Source organism: Ornithodoros turicata, chromosome 1, assembly GCF_037126465.1.
Source record: "Ornithodoros turicata isolate Travis chromosome 1, ASM3712646v1, whole genome shotgun sequence".
NCBI classification, from domain to species: domain Eukaryota; kingdom Metazoa; phylum Arthropoda; class Arachnida; order Ixodida; family Argasidae; genus Ornithodoros; species Ornithodoros turicata.
In genome coordinates this window covers 181,252,213-181,270,273 of record NC_088201.1, presented here as the reverse complement: position 1 = coordinate 181,270,273, position 18,061 = coordinate 181,252,213, and the positions used below count along the sequence as shown (strand labels likewise).

General features: G+C 44.9%; 1 protein-coding gene across 5 annotated transcripts in view; it reads left to right on the top strand.

Annotated features, from left to right (window-relative positions):
- The first annotated feature begins 640 nt into the window (after positions 1-640).
- LOC135378852 (zinc finger protein 35-like) overlaps positions 641-18,061 on the top strand; it is a 48,526-nt gene continuing 31,105 nt past the window's right edge. Inside the window, exons 1-4 of one of the 5 annotated variants that reach the window (XM_064611991.1) lie at positions 641-848; positions 2,905-3,161; positions 12,490-12,591; positions 16,783-16,899. In XM_064611991.1, the coding sequence (XP_064468061.1) occupies positions 2,969-3,161; positions 12,490-12,591; positions 16,783-16,899 (412 nt within the window). In that variant the 5' untranslated portion in view covers positions 641-848; positions 2,905-2,968. Of the gene's footprint in view, positions 1,186-1,217; positions 2,337-2,904; positions 3,162-12,489; positions 12,592-16,782; positions 16,900-18,061 lie in introns of those variants that run through there. The other 4 variants (XM_064611989.1, XM_064611990.1, XM_064611992.1 and 1 more) reach the window with 4 other exon arrangements.

The window sequence follows — 18,061 nt, the reverse complement described above, 5'->3', positions numbered from 1 at the left end:
AATGCAGGGAGGGTGTACACCCCCCCTGAGGGGGGTGTAGGGAAATCCCTGCTCTGGATTTGATTTAAATCGGATCTGTTCCCTCAAATCCCAACACTGTTGTACAGCACCTTAGTTGAACTCCGACACGAATTTTGTCTAGCAGCTAAAGCTCGGGTGCAACTTATCCGTGTTCACTACACTTCTACCCGAGAAACCTCATCATGACGTTGTTAGACACACTGAAAACTGAACAAATCGTAAAGGGAAGGCTGGGTTCCAGCAATGGGCCGAAGGTCGCGTTCCTGGGACCATCGTAATCCAATCAAAACCGCGGCTTTCGGGCACGACCTTCTTCACTTCTAGCTTCGAGCGTAGTTCAACTCTACCAAATTGGTGGCGCTGTTGAACACTATGACGTCATTTGTTTACAAACAGGGAGAGGTCTCTTGGCACTGGCGTAGAGTGCCACTAAAGTCGACAAAATCTGGTGTGAGGTGACACAGGCGGTTATTTCATGAGATAACTTCCTCCAGATATTATGCATTACCTCAACCTGTGCAAGTGGTTTACTTTTATATGAATTTGTTTTGTATTATGCACAGCGGATTGGCGAAGGGGTATCTGTCGTTATGCACATTAGTCTGCTGGCAACCGCGCGTCAAAGATGGCGAATGCCTGTGAGGAAGCGATGGTTCGGGCTCGCAGTATGTTGAAATTGGTGGACCTGAACTTTGGTGTTGCAATGAATTAGTTGGATATAAATCAACAGTGCTCAAGTGTAGTCGCACCAATGGTGATACCTTTCGCAACCGACATTGTGTGATTGAAATTCTTACGGTGAAATCGGGAGAACGCGTAACTATGAGGTAGTAACCCCTCATTTCACCGTACTGTTATTGGATGTCCTGATATATTGACACCTCCCTTTAAGGTTGGAAGGGGTAGTATGTACATGTTGGCTACTGGCATACAATGTCGAGGGCAGAAGTGTGTAGTAATCCGCGATCCGTAACGTGCGAAGCACGGGACTAAACCAACCAACTAGACGAGCGCCTACAACGGAAGATGGTTCGACTTCGATGCCCATTGTTTTCTAGCTTCGACACACAAGGGAAGCTAATATGGAATAGATGCAAAGACAAAGCAAACACTCTCAGGTGACGTGATGACTTCAACTACTGGCTCTCTAAACAGAACTCTAACGTGCGTGCAAAATCTTGGTAGTATGCAAATACTTGTTGCTCATGAAACTATACATGTCAGGAAAGACATGTTACTTATGCAGACGGGTAGAGATCCAGCGAACCGGTTGGGAAGTATGAAGGGAGTTGCCTCAGGACGAGAGCCGTCAATATTTCGAACAGAGGCTGTTCTTCTTGTTGCTCCTTAACTCAACTTCGTGTTACTTATGTGTACAGTTGCAACCTGTCAATTGTAATGTTTTTAGAGTGCTTACAAATGTGCCTTGTGGGTTTTAAAGTACTTCTAGAGCATCACATTAAGTACTGCAAGCGTTGGCAGTTGCAGAAATGTTGTCTACCGTTGTCTTTGGCAGTTACAGAAATCCAGGTGTATGTGGTGCCTTACGCTGCCCAGGATGTGCCTGTGGTAACTTTTACCTCACCCTTGTTCTAAGGGACACAGTGGGAACTTCTAAAAACCTCTATGAACTGTAGTCAGTGATTTTGCAGCGCTAAGGAAGAAAACAAATTTTTAGAGCAAAATTTATTGTCGGCACCAAAAAATCCTGCAGATCCAGTGTAACACAGTAGCACGAAGTGTGTCCGATACTCTTGCCATTGTAATTCAACTAAAAATTAACTATGGGATTCGCAACAGTAGGTGGCAGAGGTCACCGTCTTGTTTACTATTAGGGCTCCGATTTCGCAGTGTTTTCAGTTGGCATATAGTTCGGGGTGTGTAGTTGAATGTTAAAATTTATGGGAAAATCGGAGTGCTTTGGAGTTTTCATTCTTTGAAACCTCCGAAGACACAATGAAAACTCTGGTAGAGACCACCCCAAGTTTTGCCCAATGAGAACACCGGAAACCCGGTTCCCTGTTTATTATTTACAATTGTTATTGAGCCTTATTTCATTTCCGTCATGTTCTCCTTTGAAGCTACTTTGAAGCTACGGTTGAGCTGAGGATGAGTACTTTTTTAAAATCAAAACGTTAACTCTTCACCTAAAAAAAAAAAAAATGTTATTCCAGTGTTGAGGGCCAACCAATATTCCCACACGACCTGTATCCCACATTGCATGTTAGGTAACTGAGCTCACCTCACAGTGGCATGCACTGACAAGTAAAAACAGGATGCCTTGCGTCAGCTAGAAGCAACATCTAATACAGAAAGTATGCAGAGCAAGCTGTGCATAGGGTTGCCACCTTTCGTAGTGAAAAATACCGGCTGAGGGAGAGGAGGTGGAATAGAGGGAAAGGGGAAAGGCTTGCGGGAAAGGGAAGTGGGTGAGGGGTGGAAGAGCACACACAAAAAACAGAGAGATAGAGAGAGAGCTCAACATAATACGAGGAAACATATGTTCCTGTGTGTAATAATAATAATTTAAATGAATAATTAAGGAAAGAAGTGGTGACTGTGGAGTTGGGGCTATGCTCCAGATTTATTCAAGCTGTAGTGGAATGTTGAAGGGAAAACCCCGCAAAAGCCCACATGAAAGGTCTTGAGTCACAAATACCGGCAAAAGGGTGCCGGTATCACCTCCCTACCGGCAACCGGCAGGGCGAGCAAATAACCGGCCGTGCCGGTATAATACCGGCCTGGTGGCAACCCTACCTGTGCATCAAGCAGGTAACGATAATCATGCAATAATCGTGTGACACGTTTGTTCTGTTGTCATTTTAGAAGCGTCGTCTGCCAACTTTAATCCCCTCATGAGCACGTGTTGCCTTGTCATTTTAGAAGCGTCGTCTGCCAACTTGAATCCCCTCATGATCCCCACGTGTTGCCTTGATGCTGCCGAGCGATGCCGTGCCGATGCTCCCTGTTGTGCTGCCGGGCGGTCCAGAACCGCGCCGACAACGTCACCTTCCACCGCTTACCGGGGGAGGCAAAACGGAGGCAGCGGAGGGACTGGATTCGAATCATTCGTTCTGTCAACGGTGAAGACTGGGAGCCGGCCGTGGGTACTCGTATTTGCGGACGCCACTTTGTAACCGGTAAGCGGCTTGGTCCTAGAACAACGGTACAGAAGGTGAAGGGGTTGGGACACTTTCATTCATAGATGTGGCTCATTACATCGTGGATACGTTCTACTGTACGCCAGAATACTCAAGAAAAAAGAATTATCTACAGTCAAGCCCATTTATGACGATATTGACGGGAACGCGAAATCTGATCGTTATATCAGAGTATCGTTAGAAACGAGCTTTCGAGAAATTGCCGCTCGGGTTTGCGTAAACGAAGTAGATAGCCACAAGTAGAATGCCGCTGAACATGCGCGTTTGTCGTGAGCGCAGAAACATTTTATCTAGCTTTAAACTGACGCAGCTGCGCGTCGAAAGCTTTTGATAACATAACCGCCGATATCGTGTGATGCGCCACACCTTTTTGAGATCGACGACCTCATCCATTGCTCGTCATCCAATGCCGTAGTCATCATCATTCTCACGATCGGGACTGCGAGGTCCATGAGAATGCGCCTCCGCCACGGGTCGACGCGTGTTTGGGTGGTGACACGCTACTATCTGCCAATACACATTTTCGAAGCCGCGGTGCTTCACAACGTGGTTTTGCACCAGTACGAAACCCGTAGAGCGCATGTAACTTAGGGTCGAGCCACGAGTATTTCCTCGTCAAAAAGCGTCTCAGAACTGCGGACGCCATCGTAGCAAGCACGCAGCAAAAGAAGAGGAAAAGCATGAAGACGAGAGAACGATGTGGAGAGGGTGCAACCTCGTCTACTTATCGCGAGCTTCTTCTGCCCTTTCGAAGTCGCGCGCCTTGCAACGAGCGTCTAATCCCCGGCAGTCATGCGCGGATAAGCGCATCGCGTTCTCACCTAGCGGGCACGGAGGCGAAGGCTCTTGAAAATGCCAGTGTAATTTGTTTTCAGTGAAATGGTGCAATCTTGCTTTCTAATTTTCACGCGTTTTAGCGGCCGCCGGGAGAATTCCGATCGCTATATGCGAGCAAGCGCTTTCGCGGCGATCGTTATGTCAATGTTATGTTTACATGTAGTTCAATGGGAGAGCTGACGGGAACCAACAGTTCGATCGCAATATCGGAGTTATCGTTCTATCGAAGATCGTAATAAATGGGCTCGACTGTACTGTGTGTCGTACTTAGTGAGATACAATCCCTCGAACGCACTCCCAAGCAAAGCACAGATACGATAGAAATTGACATTCCGAGGCTGGAACAGAGAAGAAAGGACTTTAGCCTAGGTCAGTCGAACCTCTGTACACAATAAGGGGATACCGTATTTTATCGAATATAAGACAAACCCTGAGTTTAGGGTACACGAATTTGAAAAAAAAAAGGTAAACAGGGATTGGGAGGCCGTATAGTAATTGGTATCAATGCATGATACCATTTATTTGTCGTCACTTTCTGCGCTACTGCGTTCTTTGTTGCTGACTGCACACAGCTCATTGTCCTCCGTTCCGTGCAAAAAGTTAGACTAACATTGACAACGTCGTCAGGCACATTGCACCAAGTGTCCAAAATTCACTGTGCTGGCACAATTCTTGATCTCTCCCTGTTGTTTTAGCCACATTGTAACACTTGATACTTGAAACCACCTTGCCACCGCTAAATTGTTGCTGTATTTACGAAAGGATATACAGTCAATCTCCTTCACAACGAAACTCAGGGGACAGCAAAAAAAATTCGCAGTAAAGGTATTTTCATTAAAAAGGATGTCTATTATTGGACCTATAGGCTCCAGCGGGACCGCAAAAAAAATTTGCTGTAGTGGTATTTTCGTTAAAAAGGTGTTCGCTATAAAGGAGTTTGACTGTACTTTTCATCAAAATGCCAGAGACCGACGCCATGACAGAAAATGAACGCCGTCCCGGCCGTCGCCATTGTGCCCGTCTTGCCGTATTTGCATCGCGCTGACATTGCAACATGTGATATCGGTCGTGCCACGCTATTGGCTGATCTTGTCACCCACTTCCGCCTCTCCCGTGACCTCGTTGTGGAGCGCATATTGAAATATAAGACGACCCCAGACTTTGGAACACTGGATTTTGAAAAGTCGTCTTATTATCGAGAAATACGGTAAGCCGAGAAATCCCAAACTGAGGAAAGTGTCCTGATCTGATTGTCCATCCCATTGACACACATGCATTTCCCGTTTCTTACCCTCCTGTAGCATGCCAATAAATTGGAATATATGTAGATGTCATTGCAGCAAAAATAGTAAAAAAAGGGATATGTCGACTTATCCCTTTATTGCGTACGGAGGTTCAGTTCGTAGAGCCCTAAACCGACAGCCCTGAAGATGCGGATGCGGGTTTGGGTCTTACAGCTGGCTAACCTTTTCAGTTACTTCCTTCTTTCAAAGAAGAGAAGTCAGATAGCTCAGAGCTGCATTCATCCCCATTGGCGTCCGTAAGCACATGACGGACAGCGAGGGCTGTGATGTCAAAGCCAGATGAGTTCCGGTATTGGCGGTGCCCGTTTTCTCCGCTTCTATTACCCTCTTCGCTGTGAAACTTTCAAGGCAGGTTCACGTCGGTGCAAAGAACAGTCTTTTACATTACCTCGAACAACCTGGGATGTCGCAACCCTTTTAACCATAGACAGTGGCCCAGTCTTCACAGCATCACGTAGATGGAACCAAATCGAGTTAGTGAACCCAATCTGCTCATGTTGTACGAGCCTCAGAGCGCTCCCAAATGCGTGCCGAATCTGCCCCTTTCTTGAGGGGTAGATGGAGTCGGGACACCCGTGTAAAGACCTTGGTACACACCGGGCTCCTTCCTGTACGTGGTGCTCTGAAGATTTACATGGGCATTGCATAATGGGAAGTAAAACTTATTCAATTCAATTTTTATTTTCGTAGTGACCATGAACAACCATAGTCTTAATGACGGTGCACCACACTATTACACAAAACCATGAAAAACATAAAGAAGCATCTGAATGTCAGATTTAAAAAAAAGGAAACCTGTGACTTGAAAAAATGTTGATATCGTGTTGTCGATGAATATCATCAAAGTCGGTCATACCACACGTTAAAGGACTCTGATCGTGATACATTATAACATAAAATGCCGGGGGTGTATCTTTGCGCCTTCATTGGGACGTTAAAACAAGTTGATGAGAGAGAATATCGGGATAATGAACAAAAGACAGAACTATGTTAAGTAAAATAAAGTTGTGGTATCGGTGATGAGAAAACAAACTATCAAGTCCAAGTTTCTTAATTGATAATAGTCAAAATATGTGGTGATGACAATGTGCCTGCCGTAAAAAAAATTAATAAAATGATGCTGAACAGTTTCAGTAATTTGCTGACACGTGGCTTCGATCGAATTCCAACAAGTACCGTAATTTCACGCGTACAAGCCGCACCGCAGATAAGCCGCAGGACGTGTTTTTTGGGACGTTTTGAAAATTTTCTGGCAGATAAGCCGCACCCGCAGATAAGCCGCGGGCAATACGAGACGACTGATTTGTGCGACAAAGGAGACCATAGAGAAGGCCATAAACCCTGTGGTCCATACTCCGGGATCGGCACAGTGTACAACAGAGGAGGTCAGTTCTGGAGTTCTACCAAGATCGGATTGTGCCCTTGCCGGGTGTTTTTCGTGGACTGATGGGTCAGTGATCCTCCAGAAGACGTGAATCACTGTCACCAATTTCCTTAAAGCTGCTTGGGGGAATGCACCAGGAAGATCCATCTACTCGAATGTGGAATTGTCCCTGTTACGCACTGTTCGTGCATCGGCAGGGCAGTGCTGTTCCAGAGACACTGTCAGCCCTTTCGTTAAAATCGGCGTATGGGGAAAATACCAGGAAAAAATAGTCATCAGATAAGCCGCACCGGTGGATAAGCCGCAGGGCGCCCGTGAGAGAAAAAAAATCGCGCATAAGCCGCGGCTAATACGCGTGAAAATACGGTACGTAGAAGCAAATTCAAGTTACGGTAACATTAGAGATTTATAAAGATGAGTGCGGTGCGGGTATACCTGCGGGTATCCGAGCAAGTTTGCTCCTCGCGGGTGCACATTTATGTGTCGTTGCGGGTAAGGTACGGGTAGACATGCACTGCCTCTGCAGATTACGCGGGCATACCTGCAATACCCGCAGGAACAAAACCAGCCTGTCGGCTTTTGCGTACAACCCGATTTACCGCGAACCTTGTGCCCAAAATATTTACAAGACGTTCCATATCCAGTCCTTCCGTGGTGTGCGAGATGATGACAGCTTCGCCATTTACTGGAACCACGTTCTACGCTTACTCTTTGAGAGAGAGAGAGAGGGAGGGCCGTGGCTCCGCGGGTGCGGTGCGGTTGCAGGTACGAATTTTAGTACCTGCACTCATCTCTAGAGATTTATACATACAAGCGAAGCAAACACGAGGAGTTTGATAAGGGTTAGGTAATATGCTCAATGAGACTGAGCTTCTTCATGGCAGTGGATGTTATGTAATTGACATGAAGACTGAAAGATAGCAAATTACGAGGATTACATTTACACGTTAAATTATTGAGCCATATATACGCACAGTTAGTCCAGTTACCTCTTTTCATGAAGGATATTGCAAAAGCCTTAGCTGCACTTGGGCTGAACGAGTTGTCGGAACACCATTTGCGGACAGACATTACACTGTCTTGAAGGTGTTGTACATGTACCTATGTACAGTGGTGAACAATTTTTTGTTATCACAAGAAAATTATTTTCAGCAAATACTACTTCGACTCCGAGGGTAAGTAGTATTAAGTGGTAAATATGAAGTAGTAAATAAAAACGCAGTATAGCTGTGCTCCAACCACTTTCCTTCCATCTTCAAAATACTTCGGATTTCACGTTGAGGCTTTCAAAAACAAAATTGTTATTGCAGCGTCATGCTGTTGTTTCTGAATATTAGTGATAGCGAATTCCTTTTCAAATCTCTTCTTTCTGGGCCGTTGGCAGTTACATGAGCAATGAATACTTGCTGACAGTATCCATGAAATAACATATACAGTAGGCTTCCATTATACGACTTCTGTTTATTAGTTTTGTTGCCTAATTCGATCAAATTGGAAGGCCCCATCAAACAGGGTGTCCAACTGCACAAAATACGGGTTCAGATTTGGGTGCACGTTGCTTAGATTTCATTCCGGTTCGCAAACCGGTTTGAAGGCATGACATGTTTTTTGAACCGGTTCAATGCTTCTGCTTTACGTCTCACATAAAACTGCTTTTATCAGGAAATGCGTGGATAATAGCTTGCTACTGTTTGTCTGCATTGACATTTTTAGCATTCAGGTACGCCCTTTAGCAAGAGAAAGGAGAAATGGATGCACACTTCCAAATAGCGTCCACGTTGATGAAGCGATGTAGTCAAAATCGTTTTTTTCCAGTGTTGTACCCTTTACTGTAACGCGGTAACACGATAGCGATACTCGTTACATCAGTAAAACGTATCGAAATACCGATATCGATGTCTCTTTTTTAAAGTAATGGAGTACCGCTACCGATACAAAAAAAAGTAACGAGATGTACTTTGCTCGATATTTTTGTTGGAAATACGAAGATGATGTAAGATGGAAATCTCGCTTACGTGAACATCCCACTTGTATAGTAGCAAATTGGGAAGAGACAGTTTAGCAGTAAAAAGACAACATATTTATTATGTAGCTCGGACACTTTGCTTGACTTTTATAAATAGCTGTTTCTCAAAGTCTTCTTCTGCCATCGTTGCCATGGTCCCTAAGGTAGCTGACAAAGACCAATATTACAATTGCGTTAGTGTCAGGCCCACATAAACTTTGTAGTCCCTGACCAAGAATACCTATCTGAAGTTGAAAATACCACAGTATAGTGAGCCGCGGTTATTTTCTCCATATTCGAAGAAAAAAGTGAACATGTGTCTGGTAGGGGTGTGCGAATCCAAATATTTTAAGTCGAATCGAATCGAATGGGGGAAAAAATTCCGAATACTGAATCGAATATCGAATATTCGTGCAAAATTTACAATATATGACTTTCTCACTAAAAGTTCCCATTTTGTAGCCCATGGCTTTAGTGTAATTTTTCTGGCATTAACTGTCACAAGAGAGACACGCAATTCTTCTGTTTAAAGCCCCTACTCTTTAATTTTACATGAGAGTGCTTCCTGCTTTTCAGGTGAGCCTACACTTACTGGAGTACTGGAGTGGTTACCTTCATTTAAAAAATTTATGAAAGGCAGTAGCATGTTATACGGATGAGGCTGTAATTGTTTCAGACCACCACAGGCCATTTGTGAAACAAATGAATCGGCATCCTGCCTGAGCTTTGCCATGAACACCTTTTAGTTTCTTTGCACTACTAGGAAGTTGCACTACTGAATTTTTAGACGTAAAGGACGTCTTTAAGACACCCTTCTTGTTCGTGGGCTGTAGTCATTATTCAAGAGTCCTAACTTTTTAAAGGCAACCTCACAGACATTAAATCTAAGTCCCTCGTCGGTACCGCTAAACTGCATGTGGGAGGGGCGCCACTCCTTCCACAGACGATGTCCACAAAACTAACTTGGGTAACGTTATCTTAAACTAAACACCGTCCCGCCTGTGTTGGTCCTGCAGCAAGGGCAATTTCGTAAAGCAGGCTTCACCTCATGCACGGAAGCGTATAGGTGAAGCCCACTTTCGGGTTGTGCCGTTCATATTCGTGGAATAGTCGAATATTCGAAAAATCGAATATTGGATATTCGATTCGCGAATCGAATAGTTCGAGCGTTTGATATTCGATTCGAATTCGAGAATTCGAATATTCGCACACCCCTAGTGTCTGGTATAACTCCTGTTACGGAGCACGTAGACGTGCCCACAGGCTTCTTGTCGAGCGCTTCGTGAAGCAGGGACAATAAATAAGACTAAGAAATATCGGTGAAGAAAGGGTGGCACACACAAAAAAGTATCGCTAACAATATGGAGGTCGCATTACCATAAATTTGTAACAGATCTACTTTTCCAATAATGGTTTAAAAAAGTGTCTTTATACGCACTACGATTTCAAAAAAGTAGCGGTTACTGTAACGGCGTTACATGCAACACTACTTTTTTCACAGTGCCAGCAAGATAGAAAGCAAAATAAGATGGCCAGCGTTTTACATAAACGACGGTACTGAGCCGGCACACTGGCCATCTTATTTCGCTTTCTATCAATCAATCAGGAATCAGGAATCAATCTGGCACCCTACTGAAGCATGTCCAAAATAAGTCTGCCAGCGTTTCTCTGTCCGAGGTCGCATCAGTGTACCAGTTAACCCACAACGCAAAGGCAATGTGTCAGGACACAATTGCACTACCAGTAAGCAGGACTATATGTACTTTTCAAACCACCACCAATCATAGAGGCACCATTCTGCATATGCTGCTCCACCAAATTTTACTGCTCACTTGTAAAGAGAAATGTTGGGCGATTGCTTAACCCACCCTGGCCTACTGCATCCCTGCTTCATTCGGTGGACGATGGCAGGCCGCTCACCCTTCAGAAAATACAGCAGTTGCTAGCAGAGGAAGACTGCGACGTTTCCTTGGAAACGCAGTGTCTGACAAGCGCCCGCATGGCGCCTCCTCTCTGAAGAAGAGAGGCCGCATCGCGTGCGTGGGGCACTAGCTCACAAGGACAAATGCGCTTCAGCATGTTAAGAAAAGGTGCCGAAAGCATATTATACGTTCTCGTTTCGCTGCGAGATGAAAGTTTCCAAAATTCATAACATGGAGACCAGTGTGTTCTCGTTCAGGGATTGAGAGGCACTTGAACCCTTATGCTGACTTCTTTCATGTCTGAACCGTTTCGTTGCGAACCGGTTTGCCGCTATTATTTTGTTCTGGTTCTGCTCTGGTTTGGGTTCAACAGTGTCATGAAAACTGTGGTTCGGGTTCGGTTCTGGTAGAAATAATGGTTGGGGTATGGTTTTCGGTTCGGGTTCGGTTCGACACCCTGTCATCAAATTATCATATTTTTCTACTGATAAATAAATTAGTCATTTCAAACGTGAAAGCATCCCACATCGTATAATTCGACCGGAGTGTCTGAGAGCCAGGCACCAGCGTCGCCCGCATCGCACCACGCGTAGCAGCAGACAAATTTGCCCTAAAGGTCAGGTGGCAGATGGCGACTGAACAGTACTGACCTGTACTGAAAACAGCAAGTTTTAGTGCAACGTACTCTGTCGAATTTGCGTACGTAAGTGACAGCGTCGGTGACTCTGAGCTCGTGCAAAACTTTAAGAGAGCTTTGCGCATTCTGCAAAGTCTAAAGAGGCTTCACTGGACCGACTTGAAAACCTAAACGTCCTGGGTGAGAGGAATGAGTAGGGCATGAGAGCCATTCACTTTGGACCAGCGGCGTGGTGAAGTGGTTGCAGATTAGGATATTTACTGTAAAAAAGCATCGACCTGGACACAGGGAAACTGGAATGAAAACTTGAACACTTTAGGAAAGCAACACACATTGAAAAGAGAGAAACAGGCAGAAATTTAAACAAAGAAATTAAATGAAGACTGTCTTCTGTAAAACACTCGGAAAGACTTGAGTACAAGTTGCTGGCAAATTGTGATTAAATTACAGCTGCAGTTACTTATTTTTTAAAGTAATTGCATGCAGTACTTTATTACTCTAAAGGTAACTCACTGCTGTAAAGGTAATTAGTTACTGGAAAAGTAATTCATTACTGTAACTTAATTTTATGTGCCTCTGCCAACTGCTTGGGGGCGGTGATAGCTTTGGGGTCACACTAAAGGCCAAATCTCATCACCAGCTGACATTTTCCCTGGGTTCTCCTGTGTGAGCACAGTTTGGTCCCATGAAGTTTGCCCAGGATGCACACTTAATCTCCACTGTCTGATGCTCCTTCGTACTCTGTTGCAGCTGTTGCGTGGCGCTCACATGGAATTTAAAAAGGAATTAAGTGTAGCGATGCTAAGTGGTGCAAAGTATATGTTCATCTTTTTTTTTTTTTTCTGTTTGTTGACATGACTGGTTCTTAAAGGTTGAAAGTAACAAAATGATTTTTCTCTCTGTTACACTAACAAGCTCATTCGGTTACTGCAAAGTGACGAGACAGTTTTTGTGGTTTTACTGTTGTGATGTCTGTTACTCTTACTCTTCTGTGACTATTTACTGTCGTGATGAACTGTCTTGAGCATAAGTACTACTTTTGCAAATCATGCAAAGCAGCACAGGGCATGCACCCGAGCCAGCCACTTGTTGCTTGCATAAACCCGAAATTGAGACTGATCTCCCTTTGAAATTGGCTCCAATGAGTCACACCTTAAATTGGGTTTGCAATAAGTTTAGGTACCTGAGATTTCAATTGCCCGGCTTTTCTGCTTTCAGGCAAGCCATCCAAAAGGCCATTTGAGGCAGATTTTGTCCCCAGCAAGAATCTTTTCAAGACAGAACTTGCCCTGGAGGCTCTTGGGCGGGGACTGCAGCCTGGTGAGCAACTGCGCTCTTGTTATAGAACACCTGGAGCGTAAATTGATGTGCATCTTGAATTGCTCATAACAACAACAAAATACTGCAAGAATACTGTATATCAAGTTGCCGTATATGCGAAGCTGCATGTTGGAATGGGCTTGCATCATGTTTTCATCTAACATGATAAATCTGCTATGAGGAAGAACCATTGTCATCAACAGCATTTTTATCCCTCCTGGCACATACAAGTTGGTGCTTGTACGTGTAACACGTCCCTCATGCAGCCTCCTTATGCTTCCCTTGTTTTCCTGCTCAAAGGGCTGGTCACATCTGTTCCATTTGATTTCGAAGCTGTAGTGTCATTCTGTTCCTCGTGGACCACTGACCTTGGCTTTGAAAACCCCATACAAAGACTCATGCAGGCACAGCGCTTGTCAAACAGATGTGAAAATGATTGAGTGGTTGTCTTGAAACCAGCCTTATGTGCGGAGCCTCTACAACACTTTGATGTATTTTTTGCATCAGTGAGACGTGGCGTTGCGATCTAGGCGCACACTCGGTAGCGTTCCGCTTAAAATGTGGGGACGGGCGGGAATTACGTATAGTTCGCGTCTGCACGCTGCCGACAATGGACACTGACAAATAGAAAAACGTGAAGTCCTGGGATGTGCGTCTTCGGCACAGTCATGAATTCAGCTGTAAGCTGCTCCAAGTATTTTGCGTTATCCGTTTCGTGCCCTAACGTTCAGCTTATCTTTACTGTTAAAAGACCCCTGCTTATGTCGTACCTGTCATGACGTACGTAAGCACGCTACATAACTATAAATAATTGGTGAAGGAGCATGCGATATAAAAATGAACATCTTTTGTCTTGTGCGTTCCCACTTGTATCATTCGACCAACTCGACATTTTTTTTCCAAGTCACTTCCCCTTTGAAAAACGTCACCTAATGTGGCCTCGTTCACGCATCGTCTCTTCCTGAGTGGCGGCAAGGAAGCCCTCCAAGATTTCCTTTCCTACATTTTTTTTATGAAGGCAACCCCATACAAAGAAGCGTAGTTCGACTGTTATTTGATGGAATACACAGGAATAGCCGCCATATTTATAGTATTCATTTATTTAAGACAGATTGTCCTTAAATTTGATTTGATTGCTATAATGCACCACAGAGCACAAATATTTTGCATAGTGACTCCTGGCGGACAGTTTGACAGACTAGGCAGGATTTTGAGCAGCGTTGAATCTCGCCTCGTTGCTTCTTTAAGCAGAGCCTTTTCAAGATTCAAGATTTATTTTATTTGTGTTACGTAAAAGATGCAAAGTTGAATTGGACCGTGAGGGCGAGCCCTGTGATACGGTCCTGTCACACCAAGAACACAATTCTATACACGTAAAAAGAGAGAAGAGAGAAAAAGAAATGTGCAATAAATGTACACTTTCTGACCAGACCTTCTACATTGTTATCCCGGTCATATCACGGTAAGAACAAAACGAGAGAAAACAAAAAGAAATGTGCAATGAACACTTTCAGACCCGAGTTTCGACATAGTTATCCCGATAATAAGTTCGGCACAAACATTTTGATATTGAAAACTTAATGTGGCTCGTATGGCAATAGGATGCTCATTCCTGAGACGAGTACCAAAAGCCGTGATTGAAATGAAGCCAAAATTAGTTGAAAAGGGCACTGAAATGAAAGTTGCGCATTTCTGAGGCAGTAAGGTGACTGTACATTTTGTAACTGTAGCTCAGAGCTGTCTGCAGACCCATAAGAGAAAGTACGCATAAGTAGCGAGACTCTATTTTTTTCCAGTGTTATTATTAGGGTTGACCGGAGCTATACAAGGTGCTTTTTTTTGTAGTGCAGTGGGGTGTGTTGCCGACGGTTGAACGCTTTTCATAAATTATTGGTGCGAGGCAGTTCAAAATCCCTTCCAAACAGACAAAATATTAACTGCACCCCTTCGTACTCTTTCTCGTCTCTGCAACGCCTTGCCACAGGTCACTTCGACACCTCAACCCCCATCGGCCAGTAAAATTATGGGGCACTTATGCATCACCGTAAATTCACACGGTTCTTGCACATTTTTTTTTCTTCTCATGGGCACTCTGCGGCTTATCTACCGCTGTGGCTTAATCTCGACTGTTTTTCCCTGGTGTTTTCCTCATATGCCAGTTTTAACGAAAGGGCCGACATTGTCTTTGGAACAGCATCGCCCTGCCAATACACAAACATTACGTAACGGGGGTGCGTCCACATTCGAATAGACTGACCTTCCTGGTGCCTTCCCCAAAGCAGCTTTAACGAAAGCAGTGACAGTGACTTGTGTCTTCTGGAAGGCCACTGACCCATCGATCCATGAAAGTGCGGCTTATTTGCCCCAAAATTTTCAAAATGCTCCTAAAAACAGGTCCTGCGGCTCATGTGCGTGAAATTACAGTAATCTATTGCGGCATATGTACTATGTGGCATATGTTCTAAGCATCTTTCCACTCCAAAACTTCAAGATAGCACGTTCAAACTGCGCCAAAGCTTCAGCCATGTTTAGCCTTAATATTTTGGGGAATGTGCAGCTCCTGCACCTCCATAGTCTGCTCCAACTGTTCCGTCATTATGAGCTGGGCTCTTAGGGACTCGTTGGTGAGGAAGAAGAGCAAAAATGCAGATCTTGAGTTGCGGAAAAGTGCTGAGTAAGTTAGAAGGCATCGTATGAATCCCCCCTTGAATTGTGGGCATAGTGCTTCTGAAGAGAGCACAAAGTCCCCCTTGGGGACAACATGCCAAACTGACACAGGGAGATGCATCACATCGGGACAGGGTCCCCTACATTAGGCCTTTTGTCAATGAATGTATTCATTGACAAAAGGTTAGAAGGGCTAAAAATAAAAGTACCTAGTTCATACACATACAGTGAAAACTTCCTATGTTGGACACCCGTGGTGCAGCCGAAGTGTGTCCTACTTATAGAGGTGTCCGAGTTACAGAATATGAGGGAAACAAAAAATGGAAAAGGTCACAGCTGTGTTGCCAGAAATGTCCCCCTTTTTCAATTTATGGTCCTTAGTGGTAACTGGTTGTGGTGGTACCTCTACCCACTCTTCACTGATAATTATTACTGATTTTAGTAGATTCAATTCCGTTCAGATTCCACTCAATGGCGTTACCGGTGGAGCTTTTCGAGCAGCTAGGACTTGTCTCTGAAGCGTCAGCCCGCTTTTCATTGCTTTGGTGCAGTGCACGTTCAAAGCCTCTAGACAAACCGAAAACAAGTGCTTACACAAAGAATTACAATGTAGACTGACAGCACTTGTTTTTGGACTCTAAAAACTAAAGCAACAAAATGCTGAGACCAGTATAGGGGAAAAAGGGTGCGAAAGTCAAGGCCACTGGCCAGGGGCGGATCCAGGGGGGGGGGGGGGGGGCCTGGGCCCCCCCTCGAGGCTTACCTCTACCCCCCATTCTGGCAGATTTTCCTGCCGCAAGCTCCGTTGTACCGCCAATCCCCCGTGCGCCTTTCGCCCCAAGATTGCGCGAAGGGCATGACATATACTCGCCGACGAACACTTCATTGCCTAAAAAGGAGCGAAGATGCAGGTGGTGCGAGGAGGAATCACATTCGCCTCCTCTCAGCGCTAACACTCAGAGCATGTTTTTGTAAGGGACTAAGGTGGCGTTCCTCTACAGCTTGCTAAACTTCGCAACATGTAGATCATAAATAAAGTTCTGGTGTGAAATGAAAGCGCAGCAGCTCGCCGTCTTACATGGCGAACCCCCCCCCCGTCTGCTCTCTTGTTTTAGTGGGGGCCCCCTCCGAGGATCTTCCCTGGATCCGCCCCTGCCACTGGCTCATTTTGGGTGTTTTTGGTGCAAAGATGGGCTCATATTGACGTAATTTGGCAAGGATTTTGTCCGACTTAGCAGGGAAAACCCTGTCCTTCTTCCGAGATAGGGAGGTGTCTGCCATAGAGAATTTCGTCCCTATGTAGTTTCAATGGGAACCTGCCCGTGCAATGAAATCTTGTCCTACATGGGGAGTTGTCCGAGGTAGGGAGGTGTCCGACTTTGGAGATTTTACTGTATTTAGGAGTAATTCTAAGTTCAATTGGACTGATCTTGTTGATATGGTATTCGTTTGGAGCATTGATACTTTTCTTCATTGCATATGTCTGAAGTGAAATGAACATGATGTTTTCCTTTATCTTCTTAGAAGCGATTGTGGTGAGCACACTTATCTCCATCAATGACAAGCCTGTGGACAGCACCCTTCCTGCTTTACAAAGTAACCATGCAAAAGCTGAGGAGCTTCTTACACCTGACCTTGCAGGTGAGTGTTGGTACCCCTGTCATTACATAAATAGTGAATAGTAGCATGTCAAAGGAGCACTACAATGCTAATATAATAATTTGTTATGAGATGAAAGTATGAGTTTTAATAAACATTGTGCGACCAAAATTATTTTACTTATCATTACTACTTGTTCAAGAAACGCTGTCAAGACCTCCGTGTAGAACGCCATTTCTGGAGGCTTGCTTAAACTGAAGTTGTTTACTGTTGTATTTACGCAATCCAAAAATGTTCCCATTAATTGGAATCAAAATTTTGACAGCTCCGAGTAGACTAAGCCAAAAACGGAACTCACTGGGCAGGTCGTTGGTTTTGAAGTGCTCTCCAACTGTTTCTGGGCGCCATCGCTATGCGCGTTGTTATGTATTTGCCATCATCGTCATCATTGCCTGAGTCAAGGAGACAACGAGTACAACGAAGAAAGGGCACGAGGGTGGCATGCCACGCGATGTCGCCACTGAACTGATTGTTGCCTTTTCTTTATAAGCAGATGACACCGTTTGTTAAAATTAAACTGGTGTTGCTCAGTACATGGCGTCTTGTCATTGGGCCCAGGAAACCAGGCTTGACACTACGCAGCGGCGTCCCTACAGATTATTGATGTCAGCAAAGAAATGCTCATGCTGTGTGCTCACACGTGACATCAAACGCAAAAATCGAGAATCCTTTTTCATTTCGAAATTTGCAACGTTACAGCCGCACGGTATCAACGTGTACGGCGGCCCATTACAGTCCTTTATACTATGAGTCTATTTGTTGTATTATCACTTGTCTGCCATTTTTCACATCATACACGATGATCAGTGTTCTCCCCACGGTGGGCGGCAGTGGTTTTGCCGCCCACCAGTCCATCCATCCGCCCACCACTCGTAACAACCCGCCCACCACCCATTTGCGCCGTGGATCACATGCTAACCACACATGGCTGGCACTGACGCCCGGCATTAGGCGCAAGGACACGTGCTCTCCGTCCGCGAAACGGTGGTTGAGATGGGAATGAGAGGGAAACAGTAAGAGAATGCAGAATGCGTCATCATTCTTTCTATCGTGACCTCTACCGTGTTCATAGCCATTTCACCCGCATCTCCTTCGCTGTCCCTCAACTTTCCTCTCGTTGTCCCCGTTCTCGTGTATGCTACGC